This window comes from Pseudonaja textilis, chromosome 1 (genome assembly GCF_049901715.1).
Source record: "Pseudonaja textilis isolate UNSWEBS1 chromosome 1, rPseTex1.2, whole genome shotgun sequence".
NCBI lineage: Eukaryota > Metazoa > Chordata > Lepidosauria > Squamata > Elapidae > Pseudonaja > Pseudonaja textilis.
In genome coordinates this window covers 263,446,296-263,467,711 of record NC_141990.1, presented here as the reverse complement: position 1 = coordinate 263,467,711, position 21,416 = coordinate 263,446,296, and the positions used below count along the sequence as shown (strand labels likewise).

General features: G+C 36.0%; 1 protein-coding gene across 6 annotated transcripts in view; it reads left to right on the top strand.

The window, feature by feature from the left end:
- Positions 1–21,416, top strand: part of AMBRA1 (autophagy and beclin 1 regulator 1) — a 161,066-nt gene that overhangs the window by 77,766 nt on the left and 61,884 nt on the right. For all 6 annotated transcript variants that reach the window (XM_026707746.2, XM_026707738.2, XM_026707721.2 and 3 more), the window contains 2 exons: positions 3,592–3,672; positions 3,774–3,874. In XM_026707746.2, the coding sequence (XP_026563531.1) occupies positions 3,592–3,672; positions 3,774–3,874 (182 nt within the window). The remainder of the gene's footprint in view (positions 1–3,591; positions 3,673–3,773; positions 3,875–21,416) is intronic.

The window sequence follows — 21,416 nt, the reverse complement described above, 5'->3', positions numbered from 1 at the left end:
TCATTGTTAAATGGTTGTAAGTTGTGGACTATCTGCATCCTGTGAGAAGTTATCAAAGCTAACTTTATTTTATTATTGCTACATCCCTTTTGGAGACTGTATCTATAGTTTAATACATACAAAAGAAGGCTTTTGTGTAGTTTGAATGCTTTTTAAAGCATTCAGCACATTTCTCCCTTTTTATGATAATCCAGTAAGAATACATTTCTTGGTGCTAATGGAGTTCTTCAAAATATTAAAATGGTTCCATTTTAGTGTAAAATATTTTTTGGGGTTAGCTAATCTGAACAGCATTATAAGAATATCCTATTCTAACCTAATAAGAATATCTTATTTATTTGTATTGAAGATAGTGACCCAGTTATCTGTTTATATTTGCCCAGTCAGACTGTTAGCTAGTAGTATGTAATAAATATTGGAGTTAACTTATCTTTAAAAGAATAATCCATTAATGGGATTATTAAGAATTAGTTGTATTAGCACAATTCTACTACCATTACTACTCTATCAAGATGCATATTTTTGTATTTTCTATGAGAATAGCTTTGAGCTATTAAACTTTCAGTAAGCTGTCATCTGTCATTTTTCTTATCTTAGTATTTACGTTTTTAAAGTACTGAAATGAAAAAACTTAAATTCTAAACAAGCCTTTTTTCTTTTTCTGAAAAAAGAGATGTATGTATGTATATACATATATATGTATATACGTATATTTGTTTTCTTAAGTTTTCGCGGGTATGTTATTCATGTATGTTATTCAGTTTGTTCGGGTATTTTCCCACGTCATTATAGTTGTGCTTTTAAAGTTGTAGCAACGTTTTGGCAGAATCTCATCTGCCATCATCAGGCTTCTGTATTGTGTTCGTCTGTAGACGAACACAATATATGGTACTGAATATTTTTATTCTATTGCATACTTACAAAGGCAATGTAAAATAATTAGAATTATTTTTTTTAAAGATTAACCTGCCAGTTATGTTAAAAATCTGCCAATTATCCTGGCTCTTGAAGGAACCAATACAATTCTTATGTTGGTTTTATGTGTTGTAAGGCTTTGACAATTCCATCTGAATATTTTAGTTTTCCACACAGTATTACCAACTGCTCTGAAAGGAAGGATATCAGTGAAACAGATGCTGAGGAATTTTGCCTCATGAGTCAGCTCTAACTAGATTGTGCTAAAACTATGCAGCCCTCTCCTTTGGTCTTCAGACCTGCCACTTGCCCCAGCAGTTTAGCTGAAGCTTGGGCCTGGCAATCGTCCACCTGGCCATCCATTTTTAGCTAGCAGACCATACAAAAGTTTGTTGACTCCTGATCTAAAATAAAAAGTACACAATTTCTTAACGTTACACATATACAGTTCTCACCAATAGGTTAGAAGCTTCTGATATATTTACTTTGAAATAAGCTCCCTGGAATGCTGTAAGAATTTTTTAAAAAAGCTTTTTTTTTAATAGTGTAGACATAACTTTCTTCACTGTCTTGCGATATTCTGTCAAGGAAGTAAAAGCACTATCCATCCATCTTTATGTACTAATAAAGTTTCTGAGTTTTTATTTCTGAACAGCGTGCAGTGACCTTGGTTTGTTAATATAGTCACACCAACTTCTTTGGGTAGATTTTCTCATATCTAGAACAACTATGCTAAGCATAAATAGATTGCTGGATCAGACCTATCTACTCTCTACAGCAGGGGTGTCAAACTCAAGACCCAGGGGCTGGATCTGACCCATGGGGTGCTTAGATCTGGCACACGGAGCTGCCCTGGAAATAGTGAAGGACCGGCCCTCAGTGCCTCTGCCAGCAAAGGATTGCAGAAGGCCATCCCAGCTGAAAAAGGAGCTCACTAGGGCCACGTGTGGTCCCCTCAAGCTCCATTTTCACTGGCAGAGGGTTGCAGGAGTCCTTCCCAGCCCAAAACAGAGCTCAGGAGCCCATTTTTGCTGGCAGAGCGCTCAGGCCACCACAGCCCCCCCAATAAAAGTGACATCATCCTGGTCAGCCCCCCCCCCAGTCAAATACAACCCTGATGCGGCCCTCAATGAAATCGAGTTTGAAACTCGTTCTACAGCAAATTCTCCTAAGAACAAAGACAAGCTTCATTTTGCATCTGTTGTAGAATTTGAAAAACGAGATGAGGCAGAGAGATAGGATTTTTATAGTTGCATGTGAATCTTAACCAGCAGTTACTAATGCAGAATGTTAGATAATGTAAAGGGAAAAGCTGTTTTACCTCAAAACTATTGTGTTTATGTTTTTTTTTATTTCTAGTTGCCTTATTTTTACTTTAGATCTGTTTTAGATCGCTGAAATACAGAAACATACAAGAAACTGTTTATAGTTCTGCTCACTTGAAAATTAGCTTCTAACTTAACCAGGCATTGAAATGTGTGACTGAGGAAAATCAGTATAACAGAAGATCTATTTTTGCAATAACCTTACCTTTTCCATTATTATTAGGGTCATGTTTTATTAGCTCAAAACATTAACAGTGACTTTAATAAGCATTTTAGATTTTTAAAAAATCTAATTTCCAATGTTAGAGAGAAATGTGAATCTCTGCTTCAATGTATAGAAGAATAAATAACTAATAATAAACATTGAAATAAAAGTAGTGCTATTGAAATAATCTAGTACTGAAGTTTTGGCCTAGCTTCTTTCAGGTGTGCATTTTGATGCACCTAGTTATCTACCATGGTATTACTTTTGGGGGTAAACTGATATGTAAAGCAAAAAAAATTAAAAGTAATATAAATAAATTAAAGATAGGAGATCAAAGAAAAAAATCCTAACCAAATTTAGCTTATACATATACTATTCTGTATACTTCTCCATATTTTTATATTCTTGCAAACTATTCTTCTACCACATCCATTAATCCATGTATTTCATTTTGTCTTACTTCTTCCTTTGCAAACTCTGCAGAGTTTGTGAATAATTTAATATTTTTATTTTTATTCTATATTGCAGTTTATTTTTAAATTGTATTTTTGAACTTTGTAATGCTTTGACCCTTTCTCCCTCTGAGCAAAGGAAGTGAAAAGTTGCAAAATAATAAGAAAGGATCATATAATTCATGTAAAACTGCATGAAGCATGCTTCAGATATCTTGCTTGCAGGAGGTCTTAAAGTATATCCTATTGATCTAGTACCTAATGATCTGAAGAAAAAAAGAGTATGAAGAATGAAGAGCAGCCTGTTTCTGTCTTTCGGATCTGTGTACTTTTGCTGCCAATGTACTTGCTGGTTTGTACAAACTACTATCTCAGATTCTGGTGTATCTAATTGAGAGAAAATGTTTTGGTTCCTTCTGTAAATTCAGTAAATTCTGGCAACTGTATAAGCATGATATGAAGCAAAGAAGCATTTCACATAATGTTAAATATAATATTGTGTTAGTGTTTTTATTAAGTTGTGTCCTAAATCTTTGAGGAAGGTTTCAAACGTGAAAAGACAACCCAACAATTAATTAAGTTATAAGGAAGTTGTTTCACTATTTACCATGATTAGTTTAGGAGGAAGAATCCTGAATCTGACCTTGCTGTGAAGAATTAATAATTAAAATGTCCTTCTTTTTCCCCACTGAAGGGACAATGGAGACAGGTCAAGACACCGAGCCCCTCGGAATGCCCGTATGTCTGCACCATCCCTTGGACGCTTTGTCCCTAGGTAAGAGCTATATAACTAATAATGCATGTAAGAAATGGTCTATTACTAGGGTCTTTATCAGGTTCACAGCAGTTTTAACAGTATTCTTCTCTCCTTTTTAGACGCTTCTTGTTGCCTGAGTATTTGCCTTATGCTGGGATTTTCCATGAACGTGGACAGCCTGGGTTGGCCACTCACTCCTCTGTCAATAGAGTTTTGGCAGGTAAGTGTTATATTTCCCCTATTTTTGACTGTAATATTGAAATACAATGAGGCATAATATGAAAACCAAACTCTGCAATGGTTCTATTTATATTCAAACTAGAATATATTTCAGTGTGAGTGACTAAATCCGCACGGATACAATTTTTTGTATGTGCTATGAAATAAGATACAAGTGATGGATTTCTAGAATGGAATCCAAAAAGAGGATAGGCAGATAGATATTTTAAAGCCTCCATTTCTAAGTGGTCCTGTTCCTTCCTTCCTTTTTAAAATTAACATTCTGACAAGTTAATGATTAGTTTGTTCCAGGTTCCTTTAATTCAATTATAGGGTGCCTTGTTCATGTTCTGGTTTGCAAAGTTTCATAAGAACAGTTCAGATTCAATTAGGATTCTAATAGATGCATATTCAAATTTTGGCAGCATCTGCGTATGGTGTTCAGGAAATTGTAGAGTTTAAGTGAATGGGAAGGAGGCAAATAAAATAGGACCCTGCCTGGAAATTAAATTTTCTTATGACAGATTTTTTAAGAGGTGATTTTAGGAACATAAGTTGACTTTTGTTCAATACCAGATGTGAAGATGATTTAATAGTTTTTGTGCCCTTCTATTTTAAAAGCACTTTGTTCAAGCATATACAGTATATGTATTACACTTTCTGAAATGTGTTAATGTAAAAAGTAGAGAAAAATCTATTGTAAGTTGAACAATAGAAGAATATGTGGTTAATGTGGTTAATGTGAATTATGTGAATATTCATGTACCAAATTAGATCTGGAAAAGATTTAGAACAGTGATAATTATCTCCAATGTAATTATTATATATGATCACAAAATATGATATTATTAAGTCTTCATCAACAGACATTGGTGATGGCTTAAAACTACTGACTTCACAATCTCTTTGGCAATAAGACTTCATATTCTGTAAGTCTTGTGTTCTTGAACAAAGAAAAAACGTCTTATTTGGAAAAATTGTGATGAAGCCCTTTCAGATTCCATTTGTTTTAATATTTTTAGTATTTAAAAGCATCCGATAAACTGCATTATTCTTTAGACATTTAACTTATTCTGGAATATTTTGAAAATTAGACTTAGCTCATGTAGTCTGTCTTTTCAAGTTCTAAAATCTAAGTTCAATATATATGCTTGTCTGAGTCCACAAGAGATAGGATAGTTATTCATGGTCATCAATGACTCTGAATGTGAAGAAGTTGCTCCTGCATGACATGTGGAATATTCAATCTCAGGAGACATAAAAACATAGGCACCACCTGAGCATCTGGAAAAGTCAGGAGGTGATCATGATCATGTAAGGTTTCCCAGTCTGCCTGCCCCCCAGCCCAGCAACTAGAAAGGAGAGGAGAGGAGAGATGTTCTGAGACAAATAAATCCTTGATTAGAAACAGCTGACTGAATCCTGATTTAAGGGGCAACCCTGACCTTTGATCCCTCAGAAGCAACTGTCTGGTCTCTGAATCTTGCATAATGTTTGTTCGGACTTCCTCCTTGTGGAATTCTGACCTCTGGATTGGCTGACAATCCTGATTTGACTTTCAGAATCTTGGACTAGATTTCAACTATTCTTCTGTGTGCTTTTCCTAAAAGCAACCATTCATGCCAGCTATTTTCAGATGCTCTGTTTCGGTTTGCATTCTTTATCTGTTATCTTCTTGTAAACAGAAAACTATCAATTATCATAGCAACTGTGTCTGTGTTCATGTGCATTTGAAAACAGAAGTAGGATAGCCATTATCGTTTAGTAGGCAGGAGATAATCACTGATACATTCTCCACCCCAACTCTCCAAATACTTTAGTTCTACTTTAAGTCATTTGCTAGAGATATGCCCCCCACCCCATTATGTAACTTCCTTCATCATATCAACCTTTGTTGATCATCAGAAAGAACTTCATTAGTGTCTGAGATGCTAAGCACCTCTAAGCCAGTGCTTTCTGAAGGAGAGGCCTGTAGTTTTTAGTGAGATGCATTCCTGTGTTGGATTCTGAGTTAGGTGGGAATAGCTCACTGGGAGGTGATCATTTGCTGCCAGGCAACACAACAGATTCTTTTCCAGTTCTGCTTTGTTGGTTTACATCTGATTTTACTCTCCATTCTGAAATACTATTGCTACTTTTGTAGGTAGCTATTTTTGTTACTTCTTTTTAAATTGGTCTTTTATCTTTAGTATGCATTCTCATAAAGAACATTTTTTAAAAAATTAATACAATGAAATTGTAGCATATGGTACACATTGATTTACTGGGCAAATTATGATAGACATCCTCAAATATGAAAAGATTGCTATGAAACACAATAACAAAGCTATTGATCAATATGATCATGTTAGACCTCGCTTAAAGAACTTGGCTTCTTCACGATTTTATATCTAAGCATGGAAGAATGGCTGTGCGTGGCCTTTGGGGCTCTGAATGTAATCTTGGTTTTAGGTTGCAGCTATATTCTGTTCAGTAATTTGGAATTTTAGCAATTGCTTTATATTTAATTCTGATCAATTTATACTTTCATTATATTTTATTTAGCTTATTTTAATTTTTGAATTTCTAAAATAATTGAATTGCATTTTTGCTTTATTTTTAAGTACTTGTATGCATTTATTTTTTCATCTCTTTTCTTGGTTTCATCTTTTAAATTATTATAACTCAAGCATTAACTTATGGTGGCAAAGAAATGAGTAATGCCACGTTTTAAAAAGTCCTGTTATGTTTTGTGTTCATCTTGTAAAAAAGTTATTTTGTGATTTCCTGAGTATTCTTTTACAAAGGTCATCATAGTACATAATGTTCATCATAATACATTAAAGGTCATCATAATACATTAATGTTCATAATGGAAACTCAAAATGGTCAAAATGTAATGTATAGCAGTCTGATGGTGATTTTGTTAATCTTAGAACATACCTCTCTAATTAATATATGAACTGCTTTAGCTGTCTTTAATCCAGTGAATATATTCATGTGGGTTCTATATTACCCATTAAGATTTGACTTGATTAGATGAAGATGTTTAACAGTTAACCATTATGGGAAAAACTAACAGAATAGATTTTTTGAGTGTACGTATGTGGAATATATTGATCTTGAAACCATGGTTTGCCTTAGCATTTGAAACCAGGAAATCTCACCAAGGATTTGATTTGATTTGAATGCATATGGCCACTCATTTAAGCATTTTATCAATGTAATGCAATTGCATATATAGCATTGTTATCACAATCCTGGGCAATACATAAAATAGTAAAAATACCCCACATCCCAATAACCAGGAGAACTTTATAAAAATCTTACATTACTCTGGGGCATCAGCCTCTTCCTATATTCATGGTGGTGCAGTGGTTAGAATGCAGTGCTGCAGGCTAACTCTGTTCATTCCAGGAGTTCGATTCTGAACAGCTCAAGGTTGACTTAGCCTTCCATCCTTCTAAGGTCGGTAAAATGAGGACCCAGATTGTTGGGGGCAATATGCTGGCTCTGACTGCTTAGAGGGGGCTGTAAATCACTATGAAGCAAGGGGTCCTTGGTGCTTTCTGAACTTGCTTGTTTTCTTGCAGATGTTTCATTACCCTAACTAGGTAACATATCAGTGCTAGTAAGGAGTGCTGTTTGCTGTCAGTTTATATTCTCGTGTTTTGCATGTCTGTGTGTGTGTGGGCAGTTTTAGAGATTCTTCGGTCAGGCAGTTTACTGATGGCTCTTTGGCAGTTTCTTGATTGGCATATTGCTTACTTGATAGTTGGTCTGAAGTTAACCATGGAGCTAATCTATGCTGATCTGAGGGCTGATTACTGGTGGAGAAGTGCTAGAGTCTTTTACTCTTTGGGCTGGTTGATTGTCTCTTTTGCATAGTCTATAGATGATGTTAATGTCTCTGTGTCTATTGATGGCTGATTTGTCAGAGTGCCAGGCTTCTAGAAATTCCCTGGCCTTTGTGGACTTGGCCTGGTCTAGGATTGTAACTTTTTCCCAATTGAAAAATGCCAAGGAATTTCTAGAAGCCTGGCACTGACAGCAAACAGCACTCCTTCCTAGCACTGATGAGGTTACCTATTTAGGATAATGAAACATCTTCAAGAAAGCAAGCAAACTCAGAGAGCACCAAAGACGCCTCATTTCAACCCTGAGCTACAAATATTCTTCCTTATTGGCACAATGAAGTGGTATATCAGTCTAAGTGCTATTACTATTCCATCTTATTAGATTCCAGCCTCATTTTATCTTTAAGACCTTCTCAAAGGGGGGGAGGGCTCCCAGATCTCTGGGAAAAGGTATTCCACAGGGCAGAGATGGATATGGAGAAGATGCACTTCCTAGGGCCCACTAGATGTAAAAAGCAAAGGAAATTACAATTAGCCTGGAATCATTATGATGGCAAAAAGGCTAGGATTTCTCTCCTCCCCTCCCCCCCGGCATTCCTTGGAATTCCTTGGAATACCCCAAACTGGGAAGATTTCTGTATTATAGGCAGAACATAATAAAGTAGTTAGCTTGAATTCTGCAAATGTAAATCTGGTTGTCCGTGCCTGACAAGAAAGTAGAGCTTCTACCAAGGCAGTGGTCAGATAAAAGGGATCTGAATCCCAAGCAATAATGTAATGTAAGTAAATGTTTCAGATAAGCCCCTACTTAGTTTACACAAAGAGGAAGGGAGAAAGTACATTGACATTTACAAGATTCTGTTACTGGAGTTTTAATAATAAAAAAGTAGTAACAGGCCTTTGTTTCCTAGGCCGATTTGCTTTGGAGAACTTACACTGAATGACAACATTTTAGGGAAGGGACCTGGGGAGCGGGGTATCCTATTTGACTTGGAGGGATGGTTAGATATCCACAGGGAGAAGTGCTCCCACAGCATGATTGATTCCATGCTATTTAGAGCCTTAAAAGTGATAACCATCATCTTCAATTGTACCCAGTGCAGCTTACACACCAATATTGTAAAATGGACAATTTTGTGGGGAAACCAGAAGAGTGTGTGCTGCTGCATTCTAGACCAGTCCTGGATCACCCAAATAATTTTGGGAGACTAACAATATAGACCAATAAAAACAAATACACAACTTAAAAATCAGCTATAGTAAATGCAAAGAAGAAAACTTGGGCACCCCATACTCCAGTGACACAATGGTTAGACTGCAGTACTGCAGGCTACTTCTGCTGACAGACGGCTGCCTGCAATTTGGCAGTTCAAATCTTACCAGGCTCAAGGTTGACTTAGCCTTCCATTTTTCGAGGTGGGTAAAATGAGGACCCAAATTAGGGGCAATATGCTGACTCTGTAAACTGCTTAGAGAGGGTTGTAAAGCATTGTAAAGTGGTATATAAGTCTAAGTGCTATTGCTATTCTTATTCCCAAATTTGCCTGTGGAGGGTTTTGCTAACAACCGCTAACATTTGATGGCAAAGGCCATTAGAGTAGGGTTTTTGGTGGGAGGCTGTTACTGAGGGCTGGTACCGCAACATATAATATTGACATCATTTTCTGTTATGTAATACCAGCTAGGAATATTTATTAGGAATACTAGGTTTAAACTTAACTTTTCTGAAAATGTAAAAAGACAATTGCTTGCCTTTTATGTGAGCTACTCATGTAGACAAAAGGCTTATAAATCATTCTACCTTGATATCAATTTGGACTGGTTTTACCTTAGGTAAATGGGCAATTAGTGGCAGTATGCTGGTTTTTGCTTCAGTAATTAACCCAATTACCTTTCACATTTTTCTTTAATGAAGAACGTGAACATGTTAACATGCAGGTTGAGTTGCCTTGGAAACTATATTCTAAGCTGTTATTCGGACCTGAATTGAATAATGTTTTTCCTGCATACAATTCCCTTTGAGACCTTTTTTATTTTTATTTTACTTTTGATTTGGAGAATGTATAATACACGTGGCATTTAGAAGGTAATCTCCTGTGTTGGGTATCCTAAAGGAAACTCATTCTAGTCAGACATATTCCACTTTGGCAATATGTTTCTCCATTGCTTTAAGGAGAATATTGACAATTGGAACATGTCCAAGAGAGTAACATGGCAGGGACCTCAGAGTAACATTCTCAGCATTTGGGCTGGATTTGTTTGAGCTGAATAATGAACTGCTGGGAAATGATACTTCACTTTGCGCAGATACTTCAAAGGCAGCAGTATTATAGATGTAGATCAAATTTGTTTATTGTTCCAGAGGAATGGTCAAAGTATAGAAGGAAGAGTTTATGTAAACTTTAGGGGCAATTGTCAAATGGAATCAATTGTTTGACATTGGACCATATTCTCAGACTGTCTGAAAATTTTCTTATATGTTATTAAGCAGAGGCTGGATGGCACTTATTAGGGATACTGGATTTCTAAATCACTAGAGATGTGCTATGTTCCTTTTTGCCTCAAATGCTCTACTATCATCCCAGTGCCAAAGAAGCCCTCCATTAAGGAACTGAATGACTACAGACCAATTGCTCTAACATCTGTAGTTATGAAAATCTTTGAAAGGCTAGATCTGTCCCACCTGAAAACCATCATGCATCTGCTGTTAGATTCCATGTAGTTTGCATACCGAGCAAATAGATCGACAGATGATGCTATTAATATGGCTCTGCACTACATCCTACAACACCTTGAATCACCAAATACCTATTCAAGGGTCCTCTTTGTAGACTTCAGTTCAGTGTTCAATACCATCATTCCAGACATTCTTCTAATTAAATTAAACCAGCTAGCAGTACCTGGACACACTTGTAAGTGGATCATAAGCTTCCTAACAGACAAGAAGCAGCAGGTGAAGTTAGGCAGAATCACCTCTGAAACCTGTATAGTTAGCACAGCACCCCCCTCCCCCCCAAGCTGTGTGTTTTCTCCACTTCTCTTCTTCCTATATACCCGTGTTGGCAAACCTATGCCACATGTGCCAGAAGTGGCATGCAGAGCCATTTCCCCTAGCACACAAGAGGTCGCCCGGAAGAGCCCCACTGCGCATGTGCATGCACGCCACTGCCCAGCAGCTGGTTGTTGGGTATCTGATGTGCATGTGCAAGGGGTGGATGGGGTGTGTGGGAGACACGCGTGCATGCGCAGAGTTGTGCTGTGTACAAGGGGATTGTGCATGCATGCACAGATGCATTGCGCACGAGGGGGGATCATGTGTGCATGTGCAGATATGAAAGGGGATCACGTGCGCATGCAGAGATGCGCACCTCATGAGGGGGAATTGCATGTGCAGATACGCAATGTGCGAGGGGGATTGCGTGTGCATGCGCTGAGACACATGGCATGTGAGGGAGAATTGCACATGCAGATGCACGGCATGTGAGGGGGATCACGCAAGAATTCGCCGAGATGCATGGCACACAGGGGTCGCGCGCACATGCCTTCTGGGTGCTGGCATGCGAGCCCGCGCAAGCGAGTGCGCAATTATCGGCACAGGAGCCAAAAAAGGTTAGCCACCACTGCTATATACCAATGACTGCATCTCAAACGATCCATCTGTTAAAATACTGAAATTTGCAGATGACAAAACAGTGATTGGTCTCATTCGAGACAACGATGAATCCGCATACAGACAGGAGGCTGTACAACTTGCCTCGTGGTGTAACTGGAGCAATCTGGAACTGAACACACTCAAAATAGTAGAAATGGTGGTAGACTTTAGAAGAAACCTTCCCTTACTACCACCTCTCAAAATACTAGACAACACAGTATCAACAGTAGAGAGCTTCAAATTTCTAGGTTCTGTTATATCACATGTCCTAAAATGGACACCTAACATCAAAAACGTTATCAAAAAAGGACAACAAAGAATGTTTTTTCTGCACCAACTCAGAAAGCTCAAACTGCCCAAGGAGCTGCTGATACAGTTCTACAGAGGAATTATTGAGTCTATCATCTGCAACTGTATAACTGTCTGGTTTGGTTCTGCAACCCAACAGGACAGACACAGATTTCAGAGAATAATTAGGATTCGAGAAAAAACAATTATTACTAACTTGCCTTCCATCAAGGACCTGTATACTGCATGAGTCAAAAAGAGGGCTGTGAAAGTATTTACAGACCCCTCATATCCCGGACATAAACTGTTTCAACTCCTACCCTCAAAACAATGCTATAGGACACTGCACACCAGAACAACTAGACACAAGGACAGTTTTTTTCCAAACGCCATCACTCTGCTAAACAAATAAATCTCAACACTGTTCAACTATTTACAAAGTGTGCACTACTATTACTGTTAATCTTCTCATCACTCCTTATCACCCATCCCCTCCCACTTGTGACTGTATGACTGTAACTTTGTTGCTTGTATCCTGACGATCTATATTGATTGTTTCCTAGTATGATTTGATTTCTTATTGTACCCTATGACTATTATTAAGTGTTGTACCTTATGATTCTTGACAAATGTATCTTTTTTTTTTATGTATGCTGAGAACATTTGCACCAAGACAAATTCCTTGTGTGTCCAATCACACTTGGCCAATAAATTCTATTGGCCTATTCTATTCTATTCTATTCTATTCTATTCTATTCTATTCTATTCTATTCTATTCTATTCTTGCTTTGCCACAGCCATTGGACTGGATGAACCTCTTTCTGATTCTGATTTCATGTAATTCTGTAAGTAATATAAACTTCTATCGGCTGCATTGATCTAGATGGCATTTTTGAAATAATCTTTGGAAAACAAATCTCAAACTATTTTTCTGTAGTAATGTTGACATATCAGTAACTTTAGTACTAGTATTCCTACAAAATTGGTCCTACTGTTCCTTTTTAAAATGATCGATTTGGGTAATGAACCAGTTTTAAATTTGTGAAGAAATAAGAGAAGCCATCTCCAATGGATTAGAAATATTTTTAATAAATAAGTGCTATCAAGTCTATAGAATGACAGTTTAAGGGTTGAAGGTTTTTGGGGGCAAATGAAATTATTATCTTAGATGGCTTCACAGTTCTAAATATAAATTGAACTTTAGTAATTATCCACCACATGAAATTGTGCCCTATGTTGAGGCTTATTAACTGGATATCAGTTTTAATGTTGATCTTTATTCATTAGAAGCTGATTAAATTCTTTAATCTATAATAGAATATTGGCCATTTTATTCATATCAGTGTATGATTGCTTGGTACCTGTGAATAAAATATTACTTAAGGATGAACAATCAGCTTGTTTCCAAAGCCATTTTCCAACCAATTGTACCTCCAGTTTGCTGAGGTTTCTCCAGGTTTGTAATCTGAATTTCTGTCTGCATGCTAGCAGTGATCAACTGCCTGAGAAAACTATTGTTTTAATATTCAGAAAGTTCATATCAAGAGGTATAAGAAAATGTATTATGTGACAGCATGTCTCTTTTATGTAGAAAATGGAATAATAGGAAGGGATATATTTGCTGTTTGATAATTATCAAGAGCCAGTTTGATACAATGATTAAGGCATCAGACTAGAAACTGGAAGATCATGAAAGCTAGTTCTGCCTTGGACACAAAGTCCAAGTGGGTGATGTTGGGCAAATAATTGATTTTTGACTCTAACGAGGCAGGGGCAAGCTGCTACTAAAAAACAGTTTCAAGAAAATGGCAGGTACTTGTATGGACAGTCTTCAAGAATTGGACATGATTGAACAGAAAGAATAAAAAATGTTACATTTGTCATAAAATCCTTAGTGGGGCCAGTTTGGTAGGGAAAAAAATCCCCTTGTAAGGTCATCCCAATTTAGGTAACTGTTCCATTCAAGAAAGCCTTACATAATCTCTTTCTTATGTAACTCAAAATTGGATCAATGGTCTTTCAAATCAGTGCAATTAAGAGTAAAATAACATTGAAAAATGTGAGATAAAGCAGATTTCTTCATAATAATTATTGCAACTTAGAAAGTCTTTGCCTTGTGACAGATGTGCCCAAACTTAGTTTCACTTTATTGTATTCATGTTATCTTGCATTGTTTGCATAACAATTTTGTTATTATCATGCACATTTAGATATGATTTAAAAAACATTTGGATAGTTCCATTATTACTTGTAACTTACTATCATGATATCTACAGTAATTTGGAACTTCAGTTGTACTGCTGTGAAAGGTTCCCGGTTCTGTTGAGTAAGTTATTTCACCAAGTGCATTTGATGAACAATCTCCCCACCCCCCATTTTTAATCACACATAAACTCACAAAATACTATTAGAATATAATATCTTGTTCAGCTAAAAGCACAAAAAAACTAAAAGCACCAACAACAGAATCATAATGTTGTGATAAAATGGTTTAAGAATGTCAAAACATGAAACATTGGAGGATCATGATAGGGATGAGTGTGTGCATATGTGTTCACAATATACTAAAGAAGATGCTAACAAAGTATTTAAAGGGGTAAACCTTCTATAATTATAATTTGTGCATTGATTGGTTATGTGCTGTCAAATCAGTGTCGACAGTGACTACATGGGTAGACCTTCTCCAAGATGGTCTGTAAAGACTTGACCTTTCAGGTCTCCCAGTGGTGCAGTTATCACCAATGTAATTAAGTATTTTTTCTATCCTTTTCCATTCTACAGATTTCTCAGGTGTTTGCATAATATATTTAAAATATAACAATTTGTGCCTGATCATTTATGTCTTAAATGAGAAATCTGGATTGATTTGTTCTATAATCTCTTTGTTTCTTTTCTTGGGTGCCTATAGTGTACTCAGGAGTCTTCTTCAACATCAGAGTTTAAGCATATCAATAGTCTTTCTATCTTCAGAGTCAACTTTTGTTTCTATTAAAGAATGCATTTGCTATTAGGAAAATCTCTCTGGCATTAGAAAACAAAAAGAGCTACAAATAGGCCTTTTAAAGCAAATCATAATTAAATAGGCAGAAGGACAAATAGAAGATAATTGCTTAGATCATCATTTAATCTAAAAGCCAAATGCTCTGTTGGGATTATCTATAGTTATAATATAAAAATGAAATTGCTAGAATCCTGGAACATGTGTTTTTCATTTAACTCTAAATGTAGTTGGAGTTTAAATTATTTTAAAAATACAATTTGTTAGACATGAATGATTGTTACATCAGAAGGTGAATTTAATCTCACTAACTGAAGAAAATAATTAGAGTTTCAGCCAAGACTATACTTTTATTTTGAAAAATGTATTTACAATATCCAAATCAATATGAGACAATAATTAAACAAGCTCTTGTAAAGGGGTTAGTCATAAACAGTTTTTTTTTCTTCAAGGATGAATAATAAAAATCCATTGGAATATGTCTCAAATCTTTTCAGTAATGAATGTGCTATAGAACAGAATTCTAAATGAAACTGAAATTAACTGACTTTAAAAGCCTGTGTATATATGTAGAGCATGTTAAATATATGTAGAACCCTATAAATAGGGATATATATATATATATATATATATATATATATATATCCCTATTTATATATATATATATATGGATTGATAAACATATTTTGTCCATAAAAATGTAGAGCAGGTATCACAAATGTATAATGTAACTCTGCCAGTTTCCTTTTTAGGATCTTTACCCTTCTTCATCCTCAGCCTAAGTTCTGGGTGTACAAGATGGGACTGAATAGCAAATCCCACTTTTACAATACTAAACTTTTTTTAAAAAAAATCTCAATTTTCCTCCACTTACAAGATAATGATGTTGATGATGTTATCCATTCTTGGTGGTTCTGTGGGCCAAGTCTCTCCACATCTTCTGATCTTGCACTTCTTCTTGTGAGTTTTTCTATGCTCTGGCTGGTGTCAGCTCTGATGGTGTCTAGTTTGCCAGGATACATAGACACAAGCAGTTTAGAATTACTTGGGACTAGTACAGAAAACAACAGCAAAGTAACAGTATATAACGGATTTTTATTTTAATGTAGTAATTAATTGGGGAATGAGATAATTGAACCAAATTATAGAAGGCAAGATCTGTATACCAGTCATTAAGCAGCAAACAGATACCTAAAGGTACAGAAAATGTGAACAAAGCTATTTATTTGTTTGTAAAATTCATTGGCCACTCTTCTTACCACAGGGTAGCTCCGGACGGCTTACAATATTAAAAAGATAAAACTGTACAAAACTTAGATTATATAAATAAAATACTATAAAAATCCAATTACTTTGATCCAGCACCTTTTTTTTCCATTTTCCCCTTCTACCCCAAGTGTTCTCTTCTTCCCTTTTTTTTCTTTCCCTAATTTCCCATTATTTTTATTTTCCTTTGTATTTTATATTCTTATAAATTAATAAAAATGGTAAACCAAAGATCCAATTACTAAGCCTTGACTAAAAGATGGGAGGGAGGGAGAAGGAGGAGAAGATGGGATCTGTTATTAAATCTATGAAGCACCCCCTAATGTGAAACTCTTCCATTGGTGCTCCAAGCCACCCGGCAGAGCCAAGTCTTTAAGCTCTTCTGGAAGGTCAGGAGGGTTGGAACCAACCTCACTCTGGGAGGCAAGATGTTCCAAAGGACAGGCACAACAGCAGAGAAGTCTCTTCTCCTTAACCCCACCAGCCGGAATACCCTGGCCGAAGGGGCCCGCAACGTGCCTCCTCTGCTGACACAGCTGGGGTGGGGGAGACATGTGGAAAACTGTCTATGTGAGCAAACCATGCAGAAAAGGAGTAAAATATTTCTACCTAAATTTTCCAGATAATCACTAGATCATAAAAGACAAATTAAACACCCAACTGGGTTTTGGGGGGGATTGTGTGTTTTTGTTTGTTTCTATTTTTGTCCTAGCACAACTATTGCATTGCCCTTGTCATGATCAAAATTTGAGGCAGCACAGCAAGGCCATAGGTCTCTCCCTCTACCCCCACCCCCCTTACTTATTTCTTAACCAAGAATGCTTGGGCAGTAGCAGTTCATTTGAAAACAGTTTAATGTACTTCTTCTTCATGTGAGGACTTGCTCTGTCCTATTTTGCCCAGCTGCTTGCCAGATTCTTTTCACACAACCTATTTTCTTGCCTGCTTGCTCATGAACCTGCCTATCCATGATAGCACCAGCAATTTTTCAATTTGGAAATGTAGACAAATTATGTCTTTATATCAAATGTTGATACTTGTTGAATATTCATATTTATTTTAGCATTGATTCATTCAATATGTTTTCTGTTTCTTGCTGCTCATCAAATCTTTTGCTGTGCCTAAATGTTATTGTGTTCCCGCTGATTTTTCTGGTGTACTGTTCCTAGGAAATTTAATTCTTTGAATTCTTTTCACAGCCTGGTGAGAGGCCTGCCTAGACTCCTTCATATCAGATTTAAGAAAGAATCATAAATTATTCCCTTAATCATTGTTCTTCAGCTTCATATGTTTCAAGAAGGGAAAATGATACTACTCTTAGCACAGTGGCTGGCTTGGAAGTCATTATCATTGGTGGTGACCCTTTATGAGTATGGTGTGCTCTTGATGTACTCTCCATAGGCACGAACTGCCATCATTTATTATATTGTAGATGCCTTTATAAAAAGGGTTTTATTTAGGTTGTCAAGGACTTCATTTATATTAATGAAGTTCTAGTTCCCATATGAATACAGGATTAGCTTTAATATCTGCTTGCTTTAATATGAAGTCAGATCAGGTAAATAGTAGTTGAGCTGAGCCACTTAACTGTAGAAAATTGCAACTGTCAAAGTCAGTTCTTCTATAGTTTATGGCTTTAGCGAATATCTTTTTAATTTGACATGTTTTTATTGTCTGTGTTGAACTAAAAAAAAATCTTCTTTTTCTTATTGAGAAAAAGATTAAGTGGCTTTTTTGTTGAGGTGTCTTAATATAGTTAAGATAGAAAATAGTGACATGAAGCTGATAGCATTGAAGTATATAGCTAGGAAACTTTATGTGTTTCTGCAGAAAATGGCGACTTGCTTTCTATCTGAAAAAGTACATTACCAAAACAGCTCTAATATCTTTGTGACTTCTTATTATAGTCTAAACACACTTCTCAATTCTCTTATCTTATACATCTATTTAAGAAGACAGTAATTTATTAAATGAATCGGGTTGAGACACAGAGAGTAAGGGTAGTAGAAATACAAAGTAGAACTTTTAAAGACTTCTTTTAAAAAATAACCATTCCCTGTTTCCTTGGTTTGGCTTGATTAAGGCAGCAAAAATTATGAAGGTGGTCAGCATAAAGAAAGAAGTAAAGAAAAGGCAGTTTATTAATATAATGATCAGAAGGAAAGTTAGATGGGAAATGAAAATGCAGGAAATTTTAAAATTTGAATATTTACAGTTGTGAGTAGAGGTTTCTGAATAAAGCTATGAAGGATTTTAAAAGTTCAGGGAAGAAAGGGGAATATGGAGAGGAGTCTTTCTATAACATTAATGAAGATGCAGGTAGCCAGATACTGACATTAATGGATAGAACCCGATGGTTAATCCTTTCTTTGATACTTTCTGTAACTTATTATACCAGCAACACTCAATATTACTAGTAGTAATACTTTGCATATGGCAAAGTGTCATCTTTGACACTTGCTAGGATAATAGTTCCCCAGACAGAGCTGATGTGCATCTTTGGAAGTCCTCCTGGATTTGAATTTCCTGCTCGAAAAGCAGGTGGCAGCTATGTCAGGGGGTGCCCATTCCTGGCCTGGGAGGCTTCCTGGCTTGATTACATACCTTGATCGCTTCTTAGCTGGATTATTGCAATACATTCTACACAGGGTTGCTGTCATAAGACTATCTAGAAATCACAACTGGTCTGGAAGGCAGTGATGCATACAGTTCTGGGTGTTCTATAGATTATCTGTTTTGCACCATAGCTGCGTGAGCTTTTTGAGCTACATTGGCCTCCAGTTTTTTTTTCCCTAAGTGAATTCAAGAAGTTGGTTATTATCTTTGAAGCTCTAAAATGGTATGGAACATATTATTTTCTTTCCTGGAGTGTATTTTGCCTATCCACTCAAGTCAGATAGAGTAAGTTCATTCCCTTTTAATGTTGCTCTCCAGCGGGACTTAAGAAATCTGCTTTCTCCATTGCTGCTCATCCCATTAGACATCCATCTCCTAGAAATAAACCATGAGCCTTCTCTCCATCTTCCAGAAGATCTTGAAGAGCTGACTCTTATTGTGTGCATTGTGGTAGAATAAAATTGGAAAGCAGTACAATGATATGTGGATGTATAGGAAAGTATTATCCTGGGGTGATTGGGTTTGTTATTGTGGTTGGTGTGCTTTTTTGATACTTTTATATGGGTGGCTATATAAATCTTATAAGTAAATAAACTACACTTGTATTTATTTTTTTTCGTTATGTATAGATATGTTTTGTTTACAAAATTATATTCACAGACATTCCTGTTGATATCCTGGAGAACACCCATCACTATACATACACTAACTGCATATGCAGAAAGACTTAGGTATATTGGGTTAAAGCTCCAGGATAAAAACACTGGGAGACCCTGAGTTCTAGTTTCTTTTTGGCACAAAGCCAGCTGGGTTTCTTTGACCAGTCATTCTCTCTCAGTCCAGGAAGAAAGCAATGGCAAACCATTAATGAAAATGCCAAGAAAACTTCATGGACTTGTTTAGGAAGTTGTCAGGAATCAGTAGTGAGTGAAGACATACATGCATTTATCTACAAACACACATGAATGGGTACAGTTAGAAAGTTCTTTAAGTTTATGAAAAAAGACAAATTATGAGAGGTGGATAAATGATAGTAATTGAAAGGTGCATTTGGTGACACATGGTATCAAAGAATAATTGGAAAATACTGTTTTATCGTGTGTTGTAATTGTTGCTTGGCAAATTCTGTTGAAAACCAAAATGTCACTTTCATCATCCAGTCAAGACTTAAGTGGTTATACGAAATCCTCATTCCCATTGCATGCTTGAATTTGAATGTTTGTACAGTGTATACAAAGAGTTACACTTAATGGAACAAGACAATTGTAAATAACTTCACAAATGCACCAGAGTGAATCATAAAGACCTCAGCAGGTTTTTGCAATTGTCTAACCTTGTCTGGGCTTAGAAGCTTGAGATTATTCTTATTAATCATTGTACAAGCAGCTGTGTGTAAATCAAAGTAAAAAATGGTAGAAATGCACACTCTTTTTGATTACCCTCTATTTTCCTAAGCAGCAGGAAAGAGGAGGAGGAATAGCTCTTGTCAGAAATCTGAACTGATTCTTGTAGAAGAGCAATCCATGCTTTCTGTACACAGATTATCAGTCTGTGCTATCAGACCTTCGTCTCATATGTATATTATGTTTTTCTTTAGAATAATAACATGATTATCACTTTGAATGTACACTAATTGGCATACATTAAAATGAAATTTCATTGCATATATCTCTCATACAGCAAGCCCATAAGAAATGCAATTCAAGTACAGTTTATACAACAAAATCCAGGTGCCAGTGAAAAAGTTGTCATTTATATGATGTTTTTATATTAAATTAAGATAAATTTATTAGCCCTAGAGAGCAAAACTAAAGCTTTTATTTATTTTCTTTAAAAAACTAACTATACTGCAGTGCTTATTTTGAAACTCAGAGCAAGTTTGGATATTTTATTTTACTACATATAGCAAATAATGAAGCCCATAGAATAGAAGGGTGGAGATCCCAGCTCTCCTGTTCAGGAAGCCTTCTCACTTTTCACACCCTTGTCTTGTTTTGATATTGGTGATGTAGTTCCTATTGCCATAACATGTTCAGTTCTGTTCTGTTCTATTCTGTTATCCCATTAGCTTAGTCTCATTTAGGACTGTTATACTTCGTGCTGCTTGTCTGGTAGATAAAAATAAAAAATGCAAGTAACGTTGATAGTGGAACCTCCTTGGTATGGGATAAAGAAACATAATAACTTAAGATTCAGTCCTCCCCCTGCCCCTTGGCAGTTTAATCAGTAATACCAAAATAAAATCAGACTTTATTTTTAAAAAAAGATAAAATGTAAACATTTTAAATATTAACATGGGAAGATTCAGAATTGAAGAAAATTGCAGTGGCTTACATCAGCTTGCAAATTAATTGTGAAAGAAATCCAAAAGAAACAATTGTATTATATTCAAAAGTGTCACTGTTCTGCTACAACTGAAGATCCTTCCGCCCAAGACTCTACAAGGAAATTGGTGATACTCAGAAAACATTCCAAGGAAAAGATTATATCTTCATGAAAGGTATATGACAGTTGAGCTTGTACAAAGCAATAAAGAAAATGAGACCTCACCGAACCTAAAAAACAGAAATTGATATAGACAATCTTCATTTAATGACCAACTCAATTAGCAAACCATTCACATTTGGCAGTGAGGAAAAAATAATTTTACAACCAATCCTCACATTTATGACCTTCCCAGGTCTATAAAGTAAAGCAAAGCTGAAGTAAGATCATAACACAGTTGCGGTTTCACTTAGCAAAACTTTGCTTAATAATCAAGTTGATGGTCGCAATTGTAGTGCTCGCTGGACTACTTATAGGCTACCCATACTTGCCTGCTTCTACAAATTAAAGTTTCTGAAACAGTATGTATTATCTTTTGCCTCAGTTTTCTGGACATCTCCAA